At 41.6% G+C, this 25,345-nt stretch overlaps 1 protein-coding gene across 2 annotated transcripts in view; it reads right to left on the reverse strand.

The window, feature by feature from the left end:
• ADAMTSL4 (ADAMTS like 4) overlaps positions 1 to 25,345 on the reverse strand; it is a 274,339-nt gene that overhangs the window by 66,075 nt on the left and 182,919 nt on the right. For both annotated transcript variants that reach the window (XM_089678942.1, XM_089678941.1), the window contains exon 7: positions 21,204 to 21,340. In XM_089678942.1, the coding sequence (XP_089535068.1) occupies positions 21,204 to 21,340 (137 nt within the window). The remainder of the gene's footprint in view (positions 1 to 21,203; positions 21,341 to 25,345) is intronic.

Here is a 25,345-nt window from a genome sequence, read left to right on the forward strand (position 1 = left end):
TGCTGACAGGGCCACCCAAAGCTCAAATTTTGGCAGATTCACCAGATATCAGTGTATGGTCAACATTAGACAGCTGTAACTGAAACAAGTGTCTCCACTGAAGAGTTTTCCGTCCCTTTCTGTTCTGGTGGCAAATAAAAGTTAGGAAATTCTTTCTTTCTTTTCTGGTGGCCATACACACTTAATTTTTTTTATCCTATCGATGTGTGATTCAATCAAACTGATCAATCAAATCTGCAATCAAATAGCCATATTGTCCTTTCCAATCGATTTAGACTCAACTTCGATTGGATTCGATCTGAGTTGGTTGACCAGGGTGGAATATTTTCAGTCATTTTGCATCAATTGGCAGCACTGGAATGCTTAGTTCATTCTGATCAGTAGGTTCAGAGAAGAGAGAAGCAATTAATAATTTACAATCATAGCCTAATGATCAGTAGAAATCTACTTCCCTATGTGTGGTTTATCGATAAAATGGGTTGTTGACTACAGATTATTTATATGGGAAGAGATCAATTGGAAAAGCAATCGATCATTTATTAAAGCATGTATGGTCAACCATTAGTGACAGTAGTCGCCAGGACATACAAAGCATGTGAAACTGGCTAGCAGGGACAACTAGAGTAACAAAGACCTGCCAGGGGTTCTAACTGCTCACTACTCTCAAAATAAAAAACACTTTAGATAAACTAAGGTAGCTAAATATTCTTGTGTCACATTTCACTCAGGATTGTAGGATGTAGGTCTTCAAACCTTCCCTAAAGTGTAAGGGGAGGATGTGTGGCCATCAGGTTCACTTCTCTCCTGCCTTGGGGCTGTCTCTCTTCGAGACAGCCTCCCACCCACTGGTTGGCTTCAGATGCCTTTTGGCTAGGTAGGTCTGCGTGTGCCTTATCCCCGTCAGGAGTCATTTGATGCATCCTAGGACACTTTTTTTCTTTTTTGTGTGTGTTCACATGCACTTTTTTGGTTCGCTTTGGGATTTCATTTTTGTGCACTGGACAGTGGGCTTGGGAAAGAAAGAAGAAGAAAAAAAAAAAGAAGCTAAACATTTCAGTCATGTGCTATAAAGATTAGAAAATATACTTAATTTTCCCTTTATTACAATAATATTGTTTTACTCGGGTGACCACACAAAGGAAACAGCTAATCATGGAGTCCACATGACGGTCTTACAATGTTCTGTTGTGATGCAATAAATTTTATCCACAGGGACCAAGGGGGTCTTCCATTATAAATATTAATAATTAGTGTGCTGCATCAAAATGTACTTTATGATTTCCAGAAACACACTGGTTTTAATAATAAAGTCATCTGCAAGGGCTTAGCCCAGAGCCGGACAGCCTCCATTTTGTTAGGTCTCTGGTGGCCTGGGCACAAAGTGAGTTAAGAGCCTCAGAGGATTTGGCCTGATTGAAGCATCCCATTGTCTCTGTGTACAGTCAAGTACTTTGTCTGGAACTGGACCAGTGGTTCTGGCTCCACTTCACACGGCTGGAGGCTTCTCTCTCTAGCATGTGGTCTCAATAGCTGGCGGAGACAATCTCTGCATGTTTGGAGTAGGACTCTGTCTCCTACGGATCTGTCTGCGACCGTGTTACCTACAACCTTTTCCCAGCTTGAACTCCTAACAGAGGAATTAATCACAAGTCTGTGCTGTAACAAGTCTATCGCCCAGCGGTCGGTGTTTTGCCTGCAATCAGCTAGAGGCTGTAAATCCATCTACTAACCCTTTTGCCATTTGTTACACTTAAAAAGCAGTCTGTAAAGTGTAATAGATCTCATTTGGCGACCACGTTTTTGGTTTCTTTTTTTTTTGTACAGTTGAAGGAATTTTTTCAGCAAGGTCATACATTGCCCTTAAACTTTATTGATGTGCTGGTGTCCTGAACTAATGCATACTTAAAGGGTCAGTCCATCCAAGATAGAGTTCTGGTAAATACTGAAGAATTATTCCACCTGACAGTTTCTTATATTTAAGAGTTCAGGCATCCTCTAAACTTATCCCTATCCAAACATCAAAGTCGCTCTCTTTTTAAGTCCATGTAGCTGCGGTCTGGTTCATTCACCACCCTGCAGCACACGTAAACAAAGGGGCAGGATTCTGGTGATGTCAGTGCCTATATGTGGACACATGATCATACTTAGTCACTGTAATTTACGAGATATGAGCATTTGTCCATAAAAGAACTTTCAGAGCAAAGGATATGTCACCAGCAGACCAAGAATCTCCAGAGGGTCCAATGCTTTATTTAACAATCACATCGCAGCAAAAAAAATTTTTTTTTACTATGATGTAATCATTAAATAAAAAGTTGGACCCTTTTTTTGGAAATCTTTGGTGTGCTGGTGACATATCCTGTATGCGGAAAGTAGTACAAGCGCCTAAGTATATAAGTAACAAGCTGCTATGCACAAAAAAGGTACCAATATCACCCTAAAAACAACAATGTATATATAAAGTGCAGCGCTCGATATTAAAACCAATATATGTATTGGAATGATGATTGATCCTTAGTAAATTCTAGATATATAAATAAATAAAAGTTCAAAAACGAAGAAATAGTCCAGGTTATCAATATAAAGATAAAAGTGCTCAGGTGACATAGAAGTCCGGTATCTGTGTGGTAGTGATAAGGCAATGCGCACTCACCGGATGCGCATATTAAATGCACTTTTGTGTATAAAAAATCCAGATGTCATCTGATAGTGGGTGGGTCCTCCCTCTGTTTGGTATGAGGCTGGTGGTCCTCTTCCACTAGGGTTCCCCTTATGTGCTCCTGGTAGGTTGTATCCCTCTGGGTGAGCTGGGTTCCACTATGTAGCAGTAATCCATCCAGGGAATGTGTTTGTGGACTAAAGTACTCCCCCAGGGGATGACAAGGATACTTCCATAGTGTAGTAATTTGTAAGAAGCTTTATTGTGATGCATCAAGGTAAAAACACATAATGAATAGTTGCAGACAGTGATCTGTAAGGACTGACCGTCTGGTGTAGTAAGATGGCCACCGGAGCTCCACGTTGCTCCGGCGGCGTGACGTCACGGTGTGGTGTGGCTCCTCCCGACGCGTATCGTGCTCAAGCACGTCCTCAGAGGGGGGAAATATCCGGTTTCCATTTTCTAGCCACTTGTCACTGCAGCACCCCCTTTTCTGACAGCCTTTTCCAGGAATGTGGGAATAATTCTCTGACCATATAAGGACACTGATGTCATTAGCATCCCGCCCCTTTGTTTACATGTGCTACCAGGTGGTGAATGACCCAACTCGACTTTGAAGTTTGGACAGATGTGAGTTTGGAGTGGAGGACACAAAAACTCATCTCAAAGACTCTGTTGGTGAGATCTCGGAGCTTGGCTCTACACATCTGCTGTGACCATTATGGGAGGTTCCAACTCTCCCTGTTGGATGTTTAATTGATTTTATATAATAGAGAATGTAACAAGAGAAGATGTTACAGGAACATCCAAATCAAGGTGGACAGGAACAGAATCAAGAACTATGGCAGGGAGATCTCCAAGACATATTAGAAACCAGGGGCTGACAAGGTCCATCATGTTTCATGTAAATAATATCACTTTTGGGTGCAATGACCCTTATTCTAATAGGGAGATATTACAAATGAATCACAACATGCACAGCTATACCTGAGAGATAAACATGCAAAAAAAATCTTATAACAAATTCGAAAACTCGTGTTTTACCTGTGCAGAATGTCACAATCATCGGTGCCCTGCTTTGGCATCAAAGCCAGTTCATAGCCAGGCAGTGTCTTAAAGGGCTAATGCATGAGTACATTAGTTCCTGGGACCCCCTGGGTCTCTACAGATTCTCTTGTGTACCCCTTTGGCTACCTACGTTCCCACACAGTGTGTCTGAGTTTTTTTAAAAGCTCCTGTGTTCCTCTTCTCAGTGCCGCCTTAGATTACAACACAGTATTCCAAACACACACACGTTCTTGCAAAATGGCTGAATACATAAATGGGTGCTGCAGCAACCACCGGCCAGAACTGAAGAGAATCAGAATGAGAGAATGTCACCAGCACACCATGGATCTCCAAAGTGGGTCTAAAGTTTTATTCAGCAATCACATCATTATAGTAGAAGCAAGGTTTTGGAGACTCGCAGGACCCCGTCATCAGGCATATGATTTTGTGGTATCCATGGTGTGCTGGTGACATTCTCTCATTCAGTGCCTCCTTAGAACACCTGTGTTCCTGTACTCCCATAGATTCTCACTTCTGTGTTCCCTTGATCCCAGCACCCCAGTGCTCCTAGAGACTTTCACTCCGGTGTTCCTGTGATCTTAGCACCCCAGTGCTCCCAGAGACTGTTGTTGCAACTTTACCACTCAATGCTCTAGTCGGAGCTTACATAGAGTTGAGGACTGTCTCCCTTTCCAAATATGATGGTCCCGGGTCACCAAAAACCAGCACTGCCGCATAAGGGAAAGGGGAGTTCATCCATGCCTGAGTATCCTCCATGACTGAGTTCCTCACTCCCCCCAGCTAAACGGGTGGCAAGGGAGGGAAGAACTGCTGGGAAGGGGGTCAATAATACAAACTATTTGGCTTGCCCTGTATGGACAAAGCACAGGTTTGCATAAAAGCCCATTTTACAACAACTCACCCCCACCGCTCTAGAGCACTATTTTTTTTTCTTGACACAGTGCTAGATATATTACCTGGTTTCAAGATCTTTTCTTGTCCAATGGTGCAGAAGATGTCTGCAGTGCTTAAATCACACAGATCCCTATAGATCCCCTATAGGTGAAGGGGGTGTTAAGGAGTCAATCTTTCAGGGCGACTAGTCTCCTCAATGCAAAATACCACCACTATAAAAGCCCAAAAGCGGCATTTTCTAATGAACTAATGGTAAAAGATCCGGGGGCTACTTAAGGAAGTTCACCAAAAATAAAGTTGGTGGCATGGCTCCAATTATTTTTTAAAAACATTTACTCCTTGCACAACAGTTTTCTGACTGGTCCTTCTTAAGTATAGCCGCACAATGCCTGGATTGTATTAGTAGTTTAGTAAATTATTCTGGTTGTTGCTCTTTTAGTACTTAGTTTGTTTTTAGGAAAGGTGTATTGAGGTTCTCTGACTTTGTTAGGTTTTTAAGGGTTGTGGCTGTTTTGACAGCCTGGATCACACAGCACATGCACACTCCACCTCCCAACCCCGTAGCGCAGAACGTGGTATATGTGGTTAATTCTTGTCGCCCTGGGGGGACACTTTATGTAAGCTTCGATATGTATGCATAAGCGTGCAACCCGAGCCATTACTCTCTCCAGAGAGCCGGCGAGGCTGCTGTTGTGGTTACAGCTGTGCGGTTACGAGGAGCAGCCTTCGGACGTGAGACATACAGGAATTCATGCAGTCACTGGCACCCCTCTCTCTCCATTCTCCTGTAAACCAAGGCCTGCAAATCCACATAAATTCTAACAAGTGGTACTAATGAGGGCAATATTTGGATTTAAAGGACCCTTACGTCCAGCCTAATCTTATACTCCCCCTCTCGTTTTCTGATGGCCCCTTGAAATGCCATGCAGGTTTTATAGAGGATAAGCACAAGGGGCTTGTATTACCAAAGCCGACTACAGTGAAGGGATGGCACAGAGCCAGGATTCTCACCGCAATGTGTTAACAGTGTGTTTGAACACCATCAACAATATGACCGCAACAGTATTAGCAAAGAATAAACAGTCGTGTTATTCTGACACAGCAAGAGGATGATACAACAGCTGCTGAAGCTGTGACCGTCCGATTTGGGGTACAGATGCCATATCTTCATTGTACATTGTTGGCATGCCTTGGTGCCAAAATGAATAAACTTGCAAGTGCATGTGTGGGAGTTACGTCACCCGGGCCTGGCCGGTCAAAATGGCTGAAGACCCCAAACCCAAAAGATGCTGGGTACAAGATGTTGGCACCTGTAAGAGAGCATGCAGGCGTTGTTGGAGAAGAGGTGAGTATTGAAAGGTTTCAGAGAAGCAATATTTAAATTAAGCACCTTTCACATGGGCCAGACTCAGTTTTGATCAGCTGGGGATCTGTCCGCTGATCCCCTGCTGATCGGATCAGAGCAGGCGGATGACAGATCAGCGTCTGCTCAGTTTATGCAGCATGGACACGGCAAAGTCTGTTCGATGGACAGCCAGGTGTAAACAAACTCACCTGCCTGGAGTTTGCATGTTCTCCCTGTGCCTGTGTGGGTTTCCTCCGGGTACTCCGGTTTCCTCCCACACTCCAAAGACATGCTGGTCGGTGAATTTGATCCTGTCTAAATTGGCCCTAGTATGTGTATGTATGAATGTGAGTTAGGGACCTTAGATTGTACGCCCCCTTGAGGGTTAGGGACTGATGTGAATGTACAATATATATGTAAAGCGCTACGTAAATTGACGGCGCTATATAAGTACCTGAAATAAATTGTCCATTTACACTCAACTGCCCTCTGATCTGATGCACATAGAGGAAAAAGGGAAAGATCCCGTTCAGTTTTTTTTTTTTTTTTTTTTTTTTTAGTGGACTGAATCCAATAGGAGGTAGGCGGGTGTGAACGGACACAAGTCTGTTTACACCTGCAGGTCCATAGGGGTGAATGGACCATCAGATCAGGTCCGCCTGAAAAACTGACAGGCGGACCTGATCAGATTCTTCATCTGAAAAGAAGCCTTTCAGGTGCAGTCTGATGGGTGGAATCATCTGCTGGTTTCTTATTTGAGTTTGGTTTTCCAAAAGTGAGATCTCCCTGCTATAATTCCCAACTGTGTTGCTTTCTATCTGGGATTTTTGGGTGGAGAAGAGGCAAGTACTGAAGGGCTTAGTTACACTTTAAAGAGTGAGTCCACTAAAACGCAATATCAAGAATCACAGGTGCAGTCTGGTGGGTGGAGGGAGTTCTTGGCTTCTTCTATGCCTTTGGTTTTCCAAGTTTTCCAGTAGTGAGATCTGCCTGCCAATACCCCCATCTCTGTTCCTTTGCAGCTAGGAGTTTTGGGTGTCCCCCACATTTGTATTCTAGCTCCTCCTGTTATACTCTCCATAAGTATATAAAAATCTAGCAGGGGCCGTATTGGCCAGAGAAGGTTTGCAGACCTCTGGAATCTACCAAAACCTAAAAGCCAGTTGTGGATGGATTGACCCTTTAAGCTGTCCATAGATGTAAAAGGGCAGCAGGACATGAAAGCAAAATGCAACTATCTTTTGGCTGGATGACATAAACAGGTCAGCCAAGTGCTAATGTTTATGACTTTGCAAAAAGAATAGGGAACTCTCCCTGCCCCAGTCTCACATCTTTTGCTGCATTCCCTGTAAACTAAAAGAAAAATAGAAAAAGGCAGGAGCTATTCATTAAGCATGGGAGTAATTCAATCCCCCATCATCTGCCCAAACCTGAAATATCCATTCATCCTTAATGCCCATTTTGGAAGAACTAGTGCCAAATTATTCTGTGATGTACTGTATAAAGAGGGTCACTGTGGTGTCACTAATGGATGTGTTAAAAGTCAACAGCAATCTCTGCTCCCAAATTAGCAGCATGATGGTGACCGGTGACAGATCTCAGCTGATTAATAGTGGATGAGGTCTTGCTGGGTGGTCTACACTTTCCTTTTCTTAGTGGTTTCCCTCTGCAGCTTAATTTGACATCTGAATCTTCATCCCCTGTAATTTGTGGAGTCCCATTCTGCTCTCTAGCCTGGTTGGATCTATGTTAGGTCCGTGTGACAGCCCAGAGGAGACTGCATCAATCACAGAGTAGAAAAGGCCCCAATTTACATTGTGAAGAGCCGAGGGGACACAAGTTTAATGATGCAGCAACTTCCGATCTGAAAACAATGGAGGCTTTAGAAAGACGCCAGATATTGCTCACTTCACTGTGTGCGGAGAATGAGGAATACAAGAGGAGAGCACAACAGAGGCCATGACAATTCTACCAGACTAGAGTGTTATGGGGGAGCTCATTATCAACCCATCATTGGATGTCGTCTCTGTCTCCAGAGTTAACTAGGCAATACTCGGTTTTTAGGAATGCTATGCCTATTTAGATAAATAACTGCGCTTCCAAATTAAAATACAAAATAATCTCAATATCATAAGTGCAAGTACATGTGTAAACAGCAACTGTGAAAACATTATTCACAACAAATAAATGCCTCAAACAAATTATATAAATCAATAAATATATAAAAAGTGCTCTGACAGTCAATGTATAAAAATGTACCCTCCCCCTGACGATGCTCATTGGTAGTGAAACATGTTGGGTGGGGCCTACCCAGTGACGTCATCACGCGCGCCATGTCTTGGATGTGTGGCGTGTACTGTGTAAGTACTTGCCCTATTGAGGAATAAAGTTTGGTGGTATAACACTGTCGGCTCCCCTTGAATTTTTCGGGAGGATAACCCTACTGTATATGATGTCCTCGTAACCCTTTGATGCTTGCTGGCTGGAGGTCTGATGAATAGTGCTGGCAGAAGCAAGAGGTCTACAGAGGTTCACCTACATTGAGAGCATATTGATCTCTGTTGCTACAGGAGATCAATAATATTTAGTAGAAGGTTGTGCGATTCATGGTGGAGGAACACTTACCTGCTGTCTGTTTTCTATGCTTGCTGGATGTAATCCACATGGATTTGGCACTTTGTATTTGCACATCTTCATGATTGCACCATGAATTTGCACATTTTTACTATTTATTAAGCATTTTTAAACCTTGAGCACTCTTTATGTATTTACTAATTTATTGAATCTGAGGAATTTATTTGTTGTGATCAATTTATATATATATAAACACACAGTTAAAATTTATATTTATGCCTACACATAATGCATTAGCCCTGGTTCACACTGCTGCAATGTGCAACACAGAAAATCGCATGACAAGTCAAAACACATTAATTTCAATGGGTGCCATCTTAATTGCTGCAATAAAAAAAAAAAAAAACCACATATATATATATATATATATATATATATATATATATATATATATATATATATATATATATATATATATATATATATTCAATCGTTTATTTGTTTTTTTATAGTATACATTTTTCACAAAAAGTAAAAAAAATATATAATTACATATCACCTGGATGTCAAAAATGAAGTAATAACAAGCCCATGTGAGTTATCTATTCACTATGGACAATCGTTTTTATCACATTTTAGTTTTTCCACACACTTATTCCTGCATTGTTGTAGCATGTTGTGTTAAGGCATCCCATATGGAAATGGGTGAATCCAGCCTTAGAGCTGAACTATAGGCGCAATTTTCATTTTCATTTTCATTTAAACATATACCTAAATAGCCGTAAAGGATATAAATCCACTTTGTGTGCACCAAATGCCTTCGCAAACCCAGTTATTACCATGTAAAATAAACAGTGACATCACTATGCTGTACATAGCCTGTGTAGACAGCCGAGCTATGGGAGTGGCCCAGAGGACTCCACCCACTACAGAAAACTACAGGAGGGGGCGGAGACAAGACCAGTCACCCTGCACAAGGAGAGAGAGCAGCAGTGACTGGTCATTATAGGAGAAAGCTCCTGCACAGAGGTAAAGTCTCACCCTGGATTACTGTACAGATCTGGAAGAAATACACAAAGCACACCAAGATTCAATAAGAATGCACATGGCTCTTGAATTTACAGAATATTTTTCTTAACCTGGAGCTCAGCTTACGGAATCATTCCAGCTATAAAGGGGTTAAGGTGTCAGTGTGTGTACAGTACATGACACCTACTCTTTATAGAGCTGAGTAATATACTGACACATCAGTCTGTAAAATGTAACCCGGGCCTCTCTATAACCTCACCTGCTTCAAAGCATTCCCTCAGCTAATTGATTAAGGAAACCCAAGCAGGCCATAAAAGTATTCCCAGAGGTATAATAAGGTCATGGAGATGAGAAAAGTAGCAGACAGCTTCCCCCAACCTGTAATATAATTATCTGAAGCAGCAGACGACCCCCCCCCAATAAAACAGGAGCTGCACGTTGCATGCCATATGTCAAGTAGTAATGGACCACAGCTGCGTCCAGCGCCACTTCTAGTGACAGCAAAGCAGAGGATTCTGGGAGGCGATCTGATACGTCAAGAGGTCATGCCAGTATAATGCACAGAGAGCTGAAGTCAGCCCATTGTCAGGTGCGCGATGACAGCCTGGCATTTACTAACAGGCTGATATTAGCGGGAAGCGATTACTAGAGTGTTGCTAAGTTTACATGCGGATGTAAATCTTCTGTTTACACACACATGCTTCTTATGTAACAGGTCAAGAAATGGCCCCTATAAATTAAAAAAATGACCCTTACTCCTCGTTAACACTTTATAGTCTCCACGGTCAGAGCAATGCAATATATAGGGTGTCCCAGAAATCTGGATCTATGGCATCAAATTATTGGAAGTCATCATTTCCATTCCTATAAAAAGTGCAGCTGATCCAGGAACTGCACCATGGTGACATGGGAATATTGTGATTGGTTCTTAAACAGGGGGAATTGATGGTGTTTTGGTATATTGTATTGGTATTGTATTAATATGGAGATGCCATTAAAGTGGTTCTAAAGACTGAAGTTCTTTTTTACCTTCATGTATTCTATGTATGAAGGTGTTGCACTACCCCCTTAGGAGCTGCTGGAGTTTTGGGTCCCCCTATAGTCCTGCACAGTCAGGCAACACACATTTTCACATCAATGTGCATCTAGGAGGCAGCAACCAGTCCTTAAGCTTGTTTATTTTTAAAATTGTATTAGGGAAATTGAACTTGGATAGGATAAGGAGTGTACAGGATGCCCAATGGAACTGAGAAACTGAGGACAGCTTCCTGGAACTATATACACGTTTTTAGAGCAAAACAGTCTTTTTTGGAAAGCTAGTCAGCATCTCCAGTTGTACTACCCCAGATCCCAGATGAATCCTCGTCTCATCTAGCTATCTGAGGGAAATCCCAGAGCAGGGGATCCAGTGTCTGCCACGTTAAAGTAAGACAGTCCTGGGTAGTTGCTAATCTGGTTTCCCACCAGACGTCCCCTATCTGGCCCAGGGAGTTTAGGTCTACTCATTTGGTCCTCCTCTTGTGTTGCCGGTGAGCTGGTGGCTGCTACCAGGCCTTCTAGCTGGGCTGCTCCTTCCCTGCCACACAGGCGGTCCTCTCTCAGGGGGCCCTCTCTCAGGGGGCCGGTGAAGAGTCAAGCCTTCCTCCTTCCAAGGTCCTCCTGCCTGGAGGTGAGCACCTCTCCCATCTGGGCCCCCTCCCAGGCTCCTGCTCTTCAGCCTCACATCCTCCTCTTCCACCCAAACTCTCCTCCAACTCTTATGCTGCTGAGCAGGCTTAGTTATTCTTAAAGTTTGTCCTGGCCTCTTGCCAAGCTTCCTGTTGGGGATTGACCAGGACCCTCTAAGTGTAAAGACCAGCCACTCTTCACATCTGTCCACTGTTTCTAGATCTTTCTCCCAATGTCCTAGAGCAGGGGGAAATTCCAGAGAGCCGGTCTGCAGAGCCTCTCAGCACTGACCCAAATTTGACCCACCTGGCTATCCCACCCAGGCTGCTACTCAGCCTCTAACTAATAACTGAAGCTAGAGCTCCCCCTAGGTACCTAGGAAGGTGCTACAAATGTAAAAAAAACTTCTGTATCCAGCTTCCTCCAAAGTCCCCCCTTAAACTTACCTGAGCTGATCTCGATCCCAGCGCTGTGCATGAAAGCACCAACTATCTCCTCTTTCTCCTTCCCCACAGGGCAGATTCATATCAGCGGGAGCCATTGGCTCCTGCTACTGTCAATCAAATCCTTTGATGAGGGAGTGGGGAGGTGGGGTCTATGGACGCAAACAGCAGGGTTTGGAAGTGAACCCACATGAGTGCCCCCATAGGATGCAGCTTTCTATGGGGGCACTTGCTTAAGAGGAGGAGCCAGAAGCGCTGGAGGAACACCCAAAAAAGAGGCAGATCAGGGCTGCTCTGTGCAAAACCATTGCACAGAGCAAATAAGTATAACATGTTTTTTATTTTTAAAAATTCTATACATTAAGGTAAACACACCACTGTTTCCCCCAACTTTCCCAAATATTTACCTGAGCCCATTCTCAAACCAGCGCTGCGCCCATCTGCAGTAGCACTCCCCTGTCTTCTTGCTCTCACAGGATACACCAAGAATAGCGGAAACCATTGGCTCCTTCTGCTGTCAGTCAAGTCAGTAAATTGCTTTAAAAAATTCCTGGATTCTTTCCTAGATACACATAATATAACTGAATACTAACATGTATAGGTAAAAGTTGATCCTGGGAATATCAAATTGCCTCTCAGGAAGGAATTTTTTCCCCTGCAGGAGCAAATTGAGTCAGGCTTTTTTTTTCCTTCCTATTGATCAACTGTGGGTATAGAAATATATATATATATATATATATATATATATATATATATATTTATATTATGGTAGATGGACTTTGGTCTTTTTGCACCCAGACTAGGTATAACTATATAATGCTCCCCGTACTATCTGTCAATTTTGAAACAGAGCGGACGTGCAGGGCTCCACTCACACGGCTGCATTATTCATTCATGGACTTCCGTAAATGAATGAACTGCAAGTCCTGAAAGACTTAGTGGCTGTCGGCTTGTAGTTTTCAATGAACTACCATGGTGCTGTGGAGCGCCGTGGTAGTTCATTGAAGCTTCCTGTCAGATTGTCTGCTTGCTTGTACATACCGTATGACAAGCAGATATTCTGACAGGTCTGCAGGAGCCCTGCATGGCATCAGTGATCTACTGATCGCTGCTGCAATGCTTTACAGGCTCCTGTAGACAAAAATAATAAATGCACATTTTTTGTACCTGTAAAAAAATGTGCATTTATTATTTTTGCCCATCAGGTGAACTTATCCTTTACATGTAAGATTTTTCCTTGCATTTAGGAGATTTTCTCTCACTTCCTGTGCATGGGGATACAGGCAGCCAAAACTAGAAAAGTTTTGGCTACAGTTCTCCTTTTATGCCTTCTACATGTACATGTACAGTATGTACATTCAGCATCAGTCTGGCTCTGGTTGTGTGTGCACTACCCTGCACGTGCTGGTGGTAGCAATGAAAATGGATTTGCAATGTTAGGCCTGGTCTAGACTGCAATGACAACATAATGCAACACAATGCAAAGGGATTTCTTTGCTATGTCCTTGTGTGTACTGAGCCATTTGGTTAAATACAATCTTTTTGTTTAGCCTTCTGTGGGAACTTTTTATTTAACCCCCATACACAGAAACTCGGCCCCACTGGCCAAATCCTATAATTCTCTCTCATCATATTCAAATTTAAAACTTAAAAAAAAATAATTTCCTGCTAATTTCTACTTTGCTTCTGTTCTAGCTAGATCATTTATAACAGATCCTCTATTTTTGGGCTATTAATTGTATCCTTATATAAGAAAAGCTGATTGAGGCAGTTTTTTTTACTTCGTTCCCCAATGTACAGCAGGTAGAGTAATCATGACACATCTACACACCTCATCTAAAAATAGTCTGTCTCATACTCTACAGGTTTTAGCATGTGCGTTATTCCAGAAATATTAATATTAAAATACTTTCCATTACATCCCATTAAACACAGCTGTCATTTTAAGCTTTGACTTCCACAGAATTTATTAGTCCTGATAATTTGATTTTAGGCAGATCCTCCTGGTCTGCTAAAAGTATCAGAAATTGGCAATGGCATGATGTGCCAGAGGAAACTACTGTGTCCCAGATGTCCTCGAGGGATGGGTGAGGATGTGGCTTTATTAGATTTAGAAGGGTATCCAATTGGTAGAGAGATGGGTAGCACTTTGTTGGCCATATTTTCTTAGTGTCTCCCAAATACTACATCTTTTAGCTAGTTTCCGGCATGGTTGATATTACAGTAGAGGCTTCTAAAACAATAGCTTCCCTGGCGGTATTCCCGAGTGTAGCTCAGGGTAAAGTTTCAGTACCACAAGCGGTAACCCCGAGCTACACTCGGGAATACCATGCGGCGCTGCTCCAGAAATCTGTTCTTCTCTTACCTTATCCTGCGCTCCTGCGATGTCCCTCCTGCAGTGTCCCCTGAAATGTCCTCCGGCGGATGCCGGCATCTGTCTTCTGGGTTCCGTTCCCTGCGACATCAGACATACAGGGACGGAACGGCGGGAAATTTGAAAAATGACAAAAAGTGACATTCACTAAATTCACTATAATCCCATAGTAAAACATTACTGTATCAAACCATTTCACATACATTTTGTCCCGAGTGCTTTGTCCGGCGCCCTGCCTGCAATTTTACTGTTCTTTCTGCCTGGAAACTGAGAAAAGTCCATGGCGTCCAAAAAGCGTCCCTTTAGGTCAAAAGTGGTTTTAGACCAGCTAGAGAACAGCGATAGTAAATAAGAACCACTTGCAGAATTGAGCGATAATGATTTGTGGGGAAATTCGTCATCAGACACTGAAAACGATTTTGCGACTTTGCTCAGTGATGTGCGGACTTGGCGCTATATTTCAAATTTCAGTGTTTTTGGTTTGATTATATTATTGAATTAAATTTATTATTATTATTTTTTATGATTATTTATTAAATTATAATTTATGATTTCGGGTTTCAAATCTTAACATACCCGGGATGTTTACTAGACTCTTGTTTGGACAGATTTCAGTGAGTTATTCCTAAAAATGACAGGCCTACAATAAAAAAAATACATATTTCCAAGCAAAAAAATGTACCGCTTTGAGCACAGAAATACTGCATAATCAGACCACTAGGGAGGTTAAAGCATGGTAAACTTTCTAAATTTTCTGAGCAATTTAAACAAAAAAGCATATTCATGCATGTAATCAGCCAATCATCTGGCAAGATTGCAATGCATAAACTCATGCAGACAGGGGCGGACTGACCATTTGGAAACTCGGGCACTGCCCGAGGGCCTAGGGTCAGTAAGGGGCCCCATGAGATGCCCCGGTACCTTTTTCATAGGCCTTTTGAGTTTGGGCAAGGACACAGGGGCCCCATGATCCCCTATTGCCCGGGGGCCCCATGAGTTGTCAGTCCGCCCCTGCATACAGATACAGGTTAGACTCTCCAGATAATGAGCCATTACAGTGGTTAAGTGGTTAGCACCTCTATCTTGTAGCACTGTGGTCCCCAGTTCACATCTTGGTTAGGACACCATCTGCATGGGGATTGCATGTTCTCACTGCACTTTATTCAAGGTGCTCTTGTTTTCTCCCACATTCAAAAATACATGTTGGTAGGTAATTCGCTCCTGCCCCAATTAGTCCTATGCATATGAGATAGAGACCTTAGATTGAAAGCTCCTTGAAGGAAGGGACTGATGTAAATTGTGGATTCTGTATGAACACCTATGACAATAACCTTCACATCAAACAACAGAATGGAGAAAAAAAACTCTAGAGTTTAAGTGGTTCTTTGCCCTGTTTGAAAAAAATTTAAAAAGTCAGCAGCCACAAATACAGTAGCTGCTGACTTTCAATAAAAGGACACTCACCTGTCCAGGGATCCAGCACCATCCTAACCCAAACTGGTTCTTTGTTGGTCTTCGGGTACAAAGAATGTTTTTTTTTCAAATCATATCTTTTTTTATTGGTTGAAGTATGGATCCATGAACAGATACAATCAGACAACCACAAACTCCAACGGAGTGTAGCCATAATATCAACTAATTACATCGTTATAATATATAAGGGGTACAAAAAACATGTAGACCAAGGATATAACCATAGATTCCAGACCACAACATTTTCTAGATCCTATCTTGAAAAAGAGAAATAGAAACAAAAAATCCCAATTGCAAAAAAGGCTGGTAAAAAAACAGAAGTAAATTAAAATAGCACGAGTTTTAAAATCAAAATAGTTTTCAACAATTTGACAACAACAAAAACCAGCCTTCTTTGAACTAAACTCAGAGAGTCAAACCTCCCTAGCTCATCCACGTGCAGCATAGTAAATAAGGAGTCTGATCTAACTTTTTGTCAAAAGTATTGTTTTACCGTATGGATACATCTATATCACAATTCCTATTCAAGGGTTGAGGGAAGGATAGTTATCTCATAGTAGGCCCATGTGGTTCCACCGCTTAAGAGCCTCTCCTTAACTAATTGTGTTGGTGCTAATCCCGGTGTCCCCAACCAGGCATCCCAGAGTTTTGTAAATTTCTGTGCACATCCTCTATGTTGATAAACTAATTTTTCTCTAACCAGAGTGTCATTGACAGCTTTAATCCATTGAGTATGGGAAGGAGGTGAGGGCGATAACCATTTCTGAACTATAAGTTTCCTAGCAATAAACAGCACCCTAAGGATAGCTATATAGACATGTGTGGTAACCAGTTCCTCGTCCAACATTCCCAGTAGACAAAGCTTGGGATCTAATGGTACAGTAAGATTTCAAATCTTATTGATCATTGTTATAATATGGGACCAATATCTTACCAATTTGGAAAATTTCCAAAGCATATAGATAAGCGTACCACACAGCATGTTTACTGTGGGCAGTTGGCTGTGATTCCTTGCGGTTTCACAATGTGCACACATTTGCGAATGGTCCTATAGCCTTCTGGGGCCTGTGATGAGTCCCATAAGATTGCGGGCGGGGGGGGGTGAGGAGAACTTCCAGAAGATCTGCCATCAGAAGTGAAACCAGGTACCTATTAAAAGCAGGAACCCTCTTCCCTCCCAAAAATAAATTCCAATGATAGAAGAGGAGGGGGGAGGAGGGCATAAAGTGGAACTTCCCCTTTAGGGAAAAATGATGCGAAAAACAAAAACCATCTAATGGCCAGCAGATCTGTAGATGGAAATGACGTTTCAGTTAAAAAGATCAGAGGAGGCTGGCCATATTGGTTCAAACAGGTTACAGTATCTCGAATAACTACTCTTTACAATTGTGGTGAGCAGAAAAAGCATTTCGGAATGTGCAAAACTTGGGACCTTGAGGTGGATGTGCAACAACAGCAGATGACTATGTCGAGTTCCACTACTGTCAGGAAAGAATAGAAAGCTGAGCTTGGAGTGGGCATAGGCTCACCAAACCTAGGCAGTAGAAGACTGGAAACCTGTAGCCTGATCTGATGAATATTAAATTCTGGTGGGGAACACAGATGGTAGGGCAATCAATGAATCTGAGTTCAGCAGAATACCTTTGGAATGGGGAAGAACAGAAGATTTGCTGCTGACAAATCTGCAGAAAGTTTGTGATAAAACCATGTCAACCCAGAACAAAATCGCAAATGAATGTTTACGCAACATGGAATCCATATCACAAAGAATTGAGGCTGTTTCGGGAACATATCACATAGTTCCTAAAAAACTGCTTGTATATCTAGTATAACATGCAGATGCACAAATTTTGCCATCTACCTGGAGATCTGCTTTAACACCAACAAAATGTAGTATTAGCAATGAAAAGTTCCTTTAAAGGTCTACTTTTATTTTTTTTTCTCAGATACAGTATCTGTTCCACATCACTGCCAATAATGCCGTACACAATACCACACAGTAAAAGGGCACCGTTTTGTACATGAAGCCCGATTAAATTAAAGATTATCCAGATCTTAACAACAAACAGCCTTGTTAAATTTTGGATAGTCGTGATTTACACCGACCCAAATTTCATGATATCACTAGATCTGAGAGTGTTAATCTGATTGGCACGCTGTGTTCTGAGCGGGATTAAGGTGAACTGCGCCTGATTCTGAGTGATTGAGGTTACAAAGTCTCCAAGAATGAAAATCTGCTGGAGAATTTCAATGGACATGTGATCTGGATGAAAGTGGTAAAGTAGCAACGTTTAAGACCAGTACACAATAGGCTTTGTTAAAGGACAGCACTAGTCCATGCACATGTGATGTGACGGCTGGTAAAAGGGACAGATAATACAGTAAAGGCCTGCATGATCTCAGGATTCAGGAGAAGAGAGACATCTCCAACAGTGGAAGCTGGAGGTAGGCCATATCTCTGAGAGCCAACTTCTATAACACAGCATGAATATTGACTTTCTACATCTCTGTTAAACAGATGTAGAATACTTATTAAGGTTAGGTTCACACCTCTACATTTTCCTGCTTTTTTTGAGGCATTTTAGTGCATTTTCAACCATTTAGCAGTTTTTGTTTGGCCAATAAACATCAAGTAGAGGTTGCTAGGAGGTGGGATGAAGTTAATGCAACCAAAAACCTGCACCGACGCACCAAAAAATGAACCTGTACTATTTTTTCAATGCACAGCAGGACAATGCACAGATATGAACGTACCCCATAAAACAATGGCAACTCTCTTATCGTGCATTAACACTCCTTGGGCAACATGCAACAGATCACTCAGGCTATCCTGCAATTAAAAGAAAACCTGTCAGAGGATGCCACTGTTGAACTGTCCATCTGAAATTGCTAATTTTCTGGTTTTCAGGTTAACCCCACCTAGGCTTCAATGCCAAGAATCACTTTTACCAGTGGTGGTCAAATTACTTAATATAGGGAACCTCAAGTGCGGTCCTTGATATCAGCAAAGGGCCACACATCATATTCAGTGAATGTAATGCTTCCGAAAGCTGTTAAGACTGCTGGCATGCAAAAGAATTGATCAGAACCTACTGGAATGCCACACGAGATAGACAGAAACTGCAGTTGTGCTACAGGAAATGGTCAGTGATTGGAGACATGCTGCAGGAGATGGTCAAAGACTGCACACATGCTACAAAAGACGATCAGAGACTGTAGAAATGCTACAACAGATGGTCAGAGACTGTTGACATGCTACAAGAGGATATCGACAAAAACTGTAAAAATGCTAGAGGAGATGGTCAAAGACTGTAGACATGCAATTGGAGATGGTTAACAACTGAAGACATACAGTACCACTGGAGATTATCAAAAACTGTAGACATGTAAAAAGATGTGGTCAGATTGTAGAAATGCTACAGGAGATGGTCTAAGCTTGCCTACATGCTACAAGAGATGGTCAGAGACTGCAGCCAAGCTACAGAAGATGGTCAACAATTGCAGAAATGCTACAGGAGATTAGTTAAAACTATGGACATTCTATGAGAGATGGCCAGAGACTGTAGACATCCTACAGAAGATAGAAAAAAAACTGTAGACATGCTGCAAGAGATGGCCAGTGACTTGAATTGCTATAGGATATGGACAAAAACTGTAGAAATTCTACAGGAGATGGTCGAAGCCTGTAGACATGCAATGGGATATGTCAAGACTGCAAATACACTATAGGAGATGGTCAAAAACTGTAGACATGTGACAAGAGATGGTCAGAGACAGTTGAAATGCTACAGGAGATTGTCAGACTGTAGACATGTTGAAAGAGGTGGTCAAAGACTGCAGACATGCCACAGGAGGTGGTCAGATACTGTAGGCATGCTGCGGGAGATGGTCAAAGTCTGCAGACATACTACAAAAGCTGCAGCTTGGATATAGGCTTTGGGAGGCATAAGCATTTTTCTAATCTAAATATGTTTCCTAGTCAGAACTATTTAGAAAGTACTAAAACTGTTGGATGTGGATGAGCATAAAAGCCAGGCAACTAGAATTTTCAAAAGTCGTTAATGGTTATGATCATATTTTTCTCACAACAGGTTTATCTTAAAGCTGAACTCTGATAAAATTAAACATTGACCCTTTCAGTGAGGTTCCCCCAGCAATGCAATGGTGACATGCTCATTTTTGTCTAGGAGGAACTGAAAAATAGTTATACTTACCTTATTCTTTTCTTCCACATGGTTCCTTCCAGCTGTTTGACCAGTTCCTCTTTGCCACTTCCCTGTGCTGCTCCGTCGGTTGTAGACATCAAGATATCATTGTGTACAATGCAAGGCCAGCAGTCCTGCATTGTTTGGAAACCACCATGGGGCCGCAACTGGCAGCAAAGCAGAGAAGAGTGCCAGCTGCTAGGGGAGCAGGGGATAAAATAAGTAATAGTGCTTTTTCTGTTCCACCTAGACTAATACAAGCATTTATTCTTCTGTTCTCTTCCTGGAGGGCTACTACCCTATGTTATCATGCATGCAGGAGCCCCCACAGTGAAAACACCAAGCTAATTACTACGGCTCTCTGCACTGCTCTGCTAGAGAAATCCATGTGTGTATGTATATATGTACACACACACATACTGTATATTATTATTATTAAACAGAATTTATATAGCACCAACAGTTTGCTCAACGCTTTACCATAGAACGGGAGACAATACAGAGACAATACGAGAGGGTTAGGAGGGCCCTGCTCCTTGGAGCTTACAATCTAGGAGTATATGTACAGTATGTCGATGAAATAATAAAACAAAAAACATGGGTTTGGATTTATGAAGCATTTCTTAGGGAGCTTCCAAAGCTGCCCACAACTGAGATAACAGCAGACTTTGAGTAAGGTTAGTCATCCTCATATCACCTATGTGCATCTAACTAGGCTAATGGCATCTACTTGTTAGCAGGAGAGATGACTACTGCTCAGGTCCCTTCTGTCTTTCCAGCTTTCTATACTGTACAGTTTAGGGATGTTGGACATAAAGCAGCTACTTTACCCCATTCTTTACTTTCAGGTTAATTCAATAAAATGCATCCAAGAGCAAATCAATGGATTGTAGTGACATATTCAGATGTTTTGCACATTGCAGAGGGGTGCTCATATTTTCGATGTGATGATATCTCTAACATTGTTGGAATAGCACACTTTTTTGTCATGGTAACAGTCTTTGTAGCTTAAATATTTGGGAAACAATTAATAATAATAGGTACATGTTTTACCTGCCCTTAATGCCCTATTGTGTCACCAGAGCCCCCTGAAATCCCTGTGCACATTCTGATTGGTTCTCAAGGAATATTGTACTTCCACATTTTTTCTTGCAATTTTGACCAGGCAAGTTTGCCTTGGAAAATCTCATGTTAGGATCAAGCAAACAATGATCAAGAGAAAGCCATAATGGCACATATATGCAAAGGCTTGATGTTGTCTGATAAAATCAGCACGTGTAACCTCAAATATTTATTAGACAAACTTTGGTCAGAAATCTGCAGGTTCATACCGACAGTCAGTAAACCTCTTTTTGATTTCAGGAGACATGTTTAACAAGTACTCATGAAAAATAAAGACCGGCTATGAATCCAGCGATAGTAAATTCCTCCTTGATGTTTCACACTAAAGGTTTGCACAGAGGAAGCTTACCAGACACTGGCCATCAACGCAGACGTCTAAGGAACCAGGCTCACATGGTGTGCCATCTTGGACCTTCTCTGTGTGGCGTACGTAGAAACGGTAACCAATGGGACGACAATTCAAAGCACATCTCTGATTTCCATGTACTGCAAATGAGAAGAACATAACAATTAAAGTCACTTTCTAACATTGGTCTCTCAGTCAGTAATGAATACTTTCTTTGGGGTGCCTGATAGTCCTCTATAAACCAGGGTTGTTCAAATATTTTACATATATGATGGCTTTGTAGGGTAAGAGCGTTTTTTTACGAACTGTGAGGTCTGTTTCTCTAAACTCATGCTTGTCTTGTAGCTGCTACTTGATCATTTGAGTTTGTACCTGCAACTAGCTTTATCCACTGTTGTGTAACAAGAGACTGTCAAAGACCATTACAATGCTACACATTTGCCACGTTACAAGAGAATGTCCTGCAAGAACTTTGCCATGATACAAGAGATTGTCAGCAACAACTACCAAGTTACAAGAGACAAAGTTTCAAATTAAAACTAGTGGCTATGCCCAAGATCAGCAGTGATCTACAGTGACTGAAGAAGACTTAGTGATTCTCATAGTCAATAGCCAGTTAGTCATGGGCTCACTACTATTATTTGCAGATCAAAAACGCTTGTGCAATGGTTGAGGATTCCCAACATTGCTGATCTTAATGTGCCTAGAGAAACTAGACAGCAGCTAGAACAAGTAAAATTAGGTGCTGGATTAAAATTAACCGTAGGTCAATTGGGTACAGCACAGTGGCATTGGAAAAGCTGCTCTCAACAAAAATGGTGCACATATGGATGGAGCACCAGACCAAAAGATAAGAGTCAAAATTAATTTAATGATGTTATGTTAAAAGACCGCCAACGTGTTTCGGGGGTCAAAGAAACTCCCCCTTCATCAGGGCTTCAGTTAAAAATGAGAACCTTGAATGGACTCAAAGAAAGGCTTTCCTGTTTGAATCTGTGCAGGGGAGCTGAGGGGGGACTAAGGGCTTCTTAGTTTGCCTGCTGAAAAGGGCTTTTTAGTTTGACTGTTGATGAAGACACTGATGGTCAGGAATCCTACTCTAGTAATCAGCTCCCCTGCACAGATTCAAACAGGAAAGCATTTCTTTGAGTCTATTCAAGGTTCTCATTTTCAACTGAATCCCTGATGAAGGTGGAGTTCCTTTGACCCCCGAAACATGTTGGCGGTCTTTTAACTTATCATTAAATGGATTTGGACTCCTCTTTTGGTCTGGCACTCCTTTCATATGTGCACACTTTTTCCTGGTAACCTGCTGGAGTACCCACAGTAGGGTGGCCTTGCCTTTTGAGAGCAGCTTAGCCTGAGCCTCTGAGCTCTTCAAGTATTTTTTCCCCTCCTATCACCTTAAAGTCATATCAAAATCCCAGCGCCTCTTAGATGCCCTTTTTTCATTGGACAAAAATGGGATATCCCAAAAGTAGGGGGCTTTTGAGAGTCCAAAAAGCTTTTAAGGTGATAACACAGAACAGCCAACTAGTTTCAAGGGCTCTCCCTTTTTGATGACTACAACACAGACATAAAAAAATACATAGTTTAGGATTTTTTCAATTTGTATTGGGTTACATTTACTTATAAGTTGAAACAATTCATAAAATATTACCTCATATAAAATAGGTAGAAATTATGATCCCTGGCTGAGAAAGGCTGCATTAGATCCATGGAATAAAGTCCATGGATTTCAAAAACCCTACAAAAATCAAATTCAAGCACAGAAAAAATGTAAATAAAATCCTTGATATACCGTGGATTAAAAAGAAAAGACTGCAATCCACTTAATGGAGATTGTGGGGTCCAGGTTGCCATAGTAAAAGTCAATAACATCCAATATGCTATCCTTTATTCGAGGAAGTGCACCTGGATGCAACTACCTGCCAAAACAGCTGTTTGATGAAACCAGAATTCCATGGCCATAAACCTAATACGGTTTTGTATATTCTATCCAGTGTGACATTTTTTTCTTCAGTCTTTTGAGAATTTAACTGGCAAAAGCTAAAAGTTAGAGGTTCAAGGCAGAACAATATTATGTGTAAACATCTATGCCGAAATTGCATCCTATCACATAAAAATGACTTCAATTACCACAATATTTGCAACCCGTTGAGCCTTATGTGTTCTCATGTCAAGCAAGGTATTATTTAATAAGTGACTAGTGACAGGGTCTCTTTGGTAGTCTTTGCAGGCTATGTTTTCCCTTTAATGTTACATAAATCTAGGATTTCCTCTCTTATAATAAAACAACAAACCCCTTAAAGATTCTTGTGAACATCTGCTGGGCTGGGATTACAATTCTTGACCTTTGTCTTTCTTAGGTGGGGTTTTAAATCAACACAGAAACACTCCGTGGAATATTAACAGAGATTTGTTGCCTCTGACTAGGATCATGTTAAAGTGAACGTAACACTGCTTTGGACCAGTTATCTCATATTCTCATGTCAAAAAATACTAATATTGGATATTATATATAAATCTGAAGAAAGGAAAAAGACCACAGCAACCAGACAGAATCACAACAGACACAGTTCCCGGCCAGGGAACACCGATTACGGCTAGCCATTATAGCCACTGGCAGTAATCGCAAGCTAAAATACTGACATGCTGGTTGTACCCCAGTTAATCGATGGATCGAATTGGGTACAATCAATCTGCCCATAGATGGATTGAATCTCGGATACGGTCCCTGCTGAACTGGCCGAGATACAAACCATTTATGGCCAGCTTTAGTCTTAGCAATTAACTTCCCTACATAGATTCACGCAGAAAAGCCTAATTCAGAGTCCATTCAAATTTCTTATTTTAACTGCAGCCCTGATGAAGCGGGAGTGTTTTCTGGTCCTGAAACATGTTGGCTGCTTTCTATTACAAACCAATAAATTAATCAGGACTCTATCATTTGACCTGGCGCTCCTTCCATTGGTGCAAGCTCACCTCTTCTTCACTTTACTCTCCACCTATCACTATGCTCCTTGCATGGCAAAACATTTTATTGGCTCCTTGTGCTTCTCCTCCCTCCCCCTCTGTAAGTTGCTATATAGTAGACTGCATGAGGCTGATACTAAGTCACATCAAGGTAATTACACTAACTGCATTAAAAAAACACATTTAATGATAAATTTGTGATTACAGTTCTGCTTTCATTTGTAAGTTTTTTTAAAAACGACTTTTGGAAATTGCAGTAACATTTTAACGCTTATATGAGATTTTAGCGATTAGGTTTACATCTACATTAAGAGCCGTTTGAGGTGACTTCAATAACACATGGCTTTTTCTTTTTTCTTTAATCTAGTTTGGCCTCGTCTTGTCTTCTTCAAGAAATAACGTTGTTAATAAATATTTGAGGATCAGCGTCCTGGAGAAGGGAGCTGCGCTTTGCAATGTGAGACCTCCCTGGCTTGTGTAGATAAGTTCCACAAGAGCTCAAGATTGAAACCAGAAAAAAGGTCTCCATTGGCTGCCTGGCAAGAGGCGCAACGTGCACAGCTGGGAGACATCTGGCTGTGATGGCTTGTAGCCTGGGCCAGATAGCGATCCCAGCAAGGTCATTCTGTGTTTTACAGTATTTTGTATCTGGCCTGACAACAGGCTAACTTCAGCATGAGGATAAGGAACAGCTGATGCAGCCACGATGAACAAAACCGTGCTTGTGTGCACGTTGTGTAATATACAGAGAGGTGTTGAGAAGATGGAATTTACATAAATATGACACTTTTGGTCTTGGATAATAAATGATAGTCTTTATAGATCGACTTTTGAAGTTCTGTGGTTGCCTCAAGATTGTTATTTTAAAAACAGTTATGGCAGAATTAGCCAAAATCACTTTACTTCTCTTAGTTCTAGGCTTTTTATTGAGTGAATAATTAGCCCAGGACCTGTCGTGGTTTGAAATTTTATGGTTGCTCAAGAGAAGTCATGCTTTCAAAATGAAAGCCTTTAATTCAAGGGTGGAGAAGATTGGACGAGGAGTGTTGGATCTGGAACTGTTCCTAAGTAAGGCTTGTGGAGTCAAAGTCTTTTAAAGTGAAGGAATACAATGATTCCAACTAGGCTTCTCTTAAACTTGGGATGACCTGCTTGGGCATCTTATGGTG

The sequence above is a fragment of the Staurois parvus genome, unplaced genomic scaffold (assembly GCF_062004578.1).
Source record: "Staurois parvus isolate SC_StPar_1 unplaced genomic scaffold, SC_StPar_1.0 ptg000213l, whole genome shotgun sequence".
Lineage (NCBI taxonomy): Eukaryota > Metazoa > Chordata > Amphibia > Anura > Ranidae > Staurois > Staurois parvus.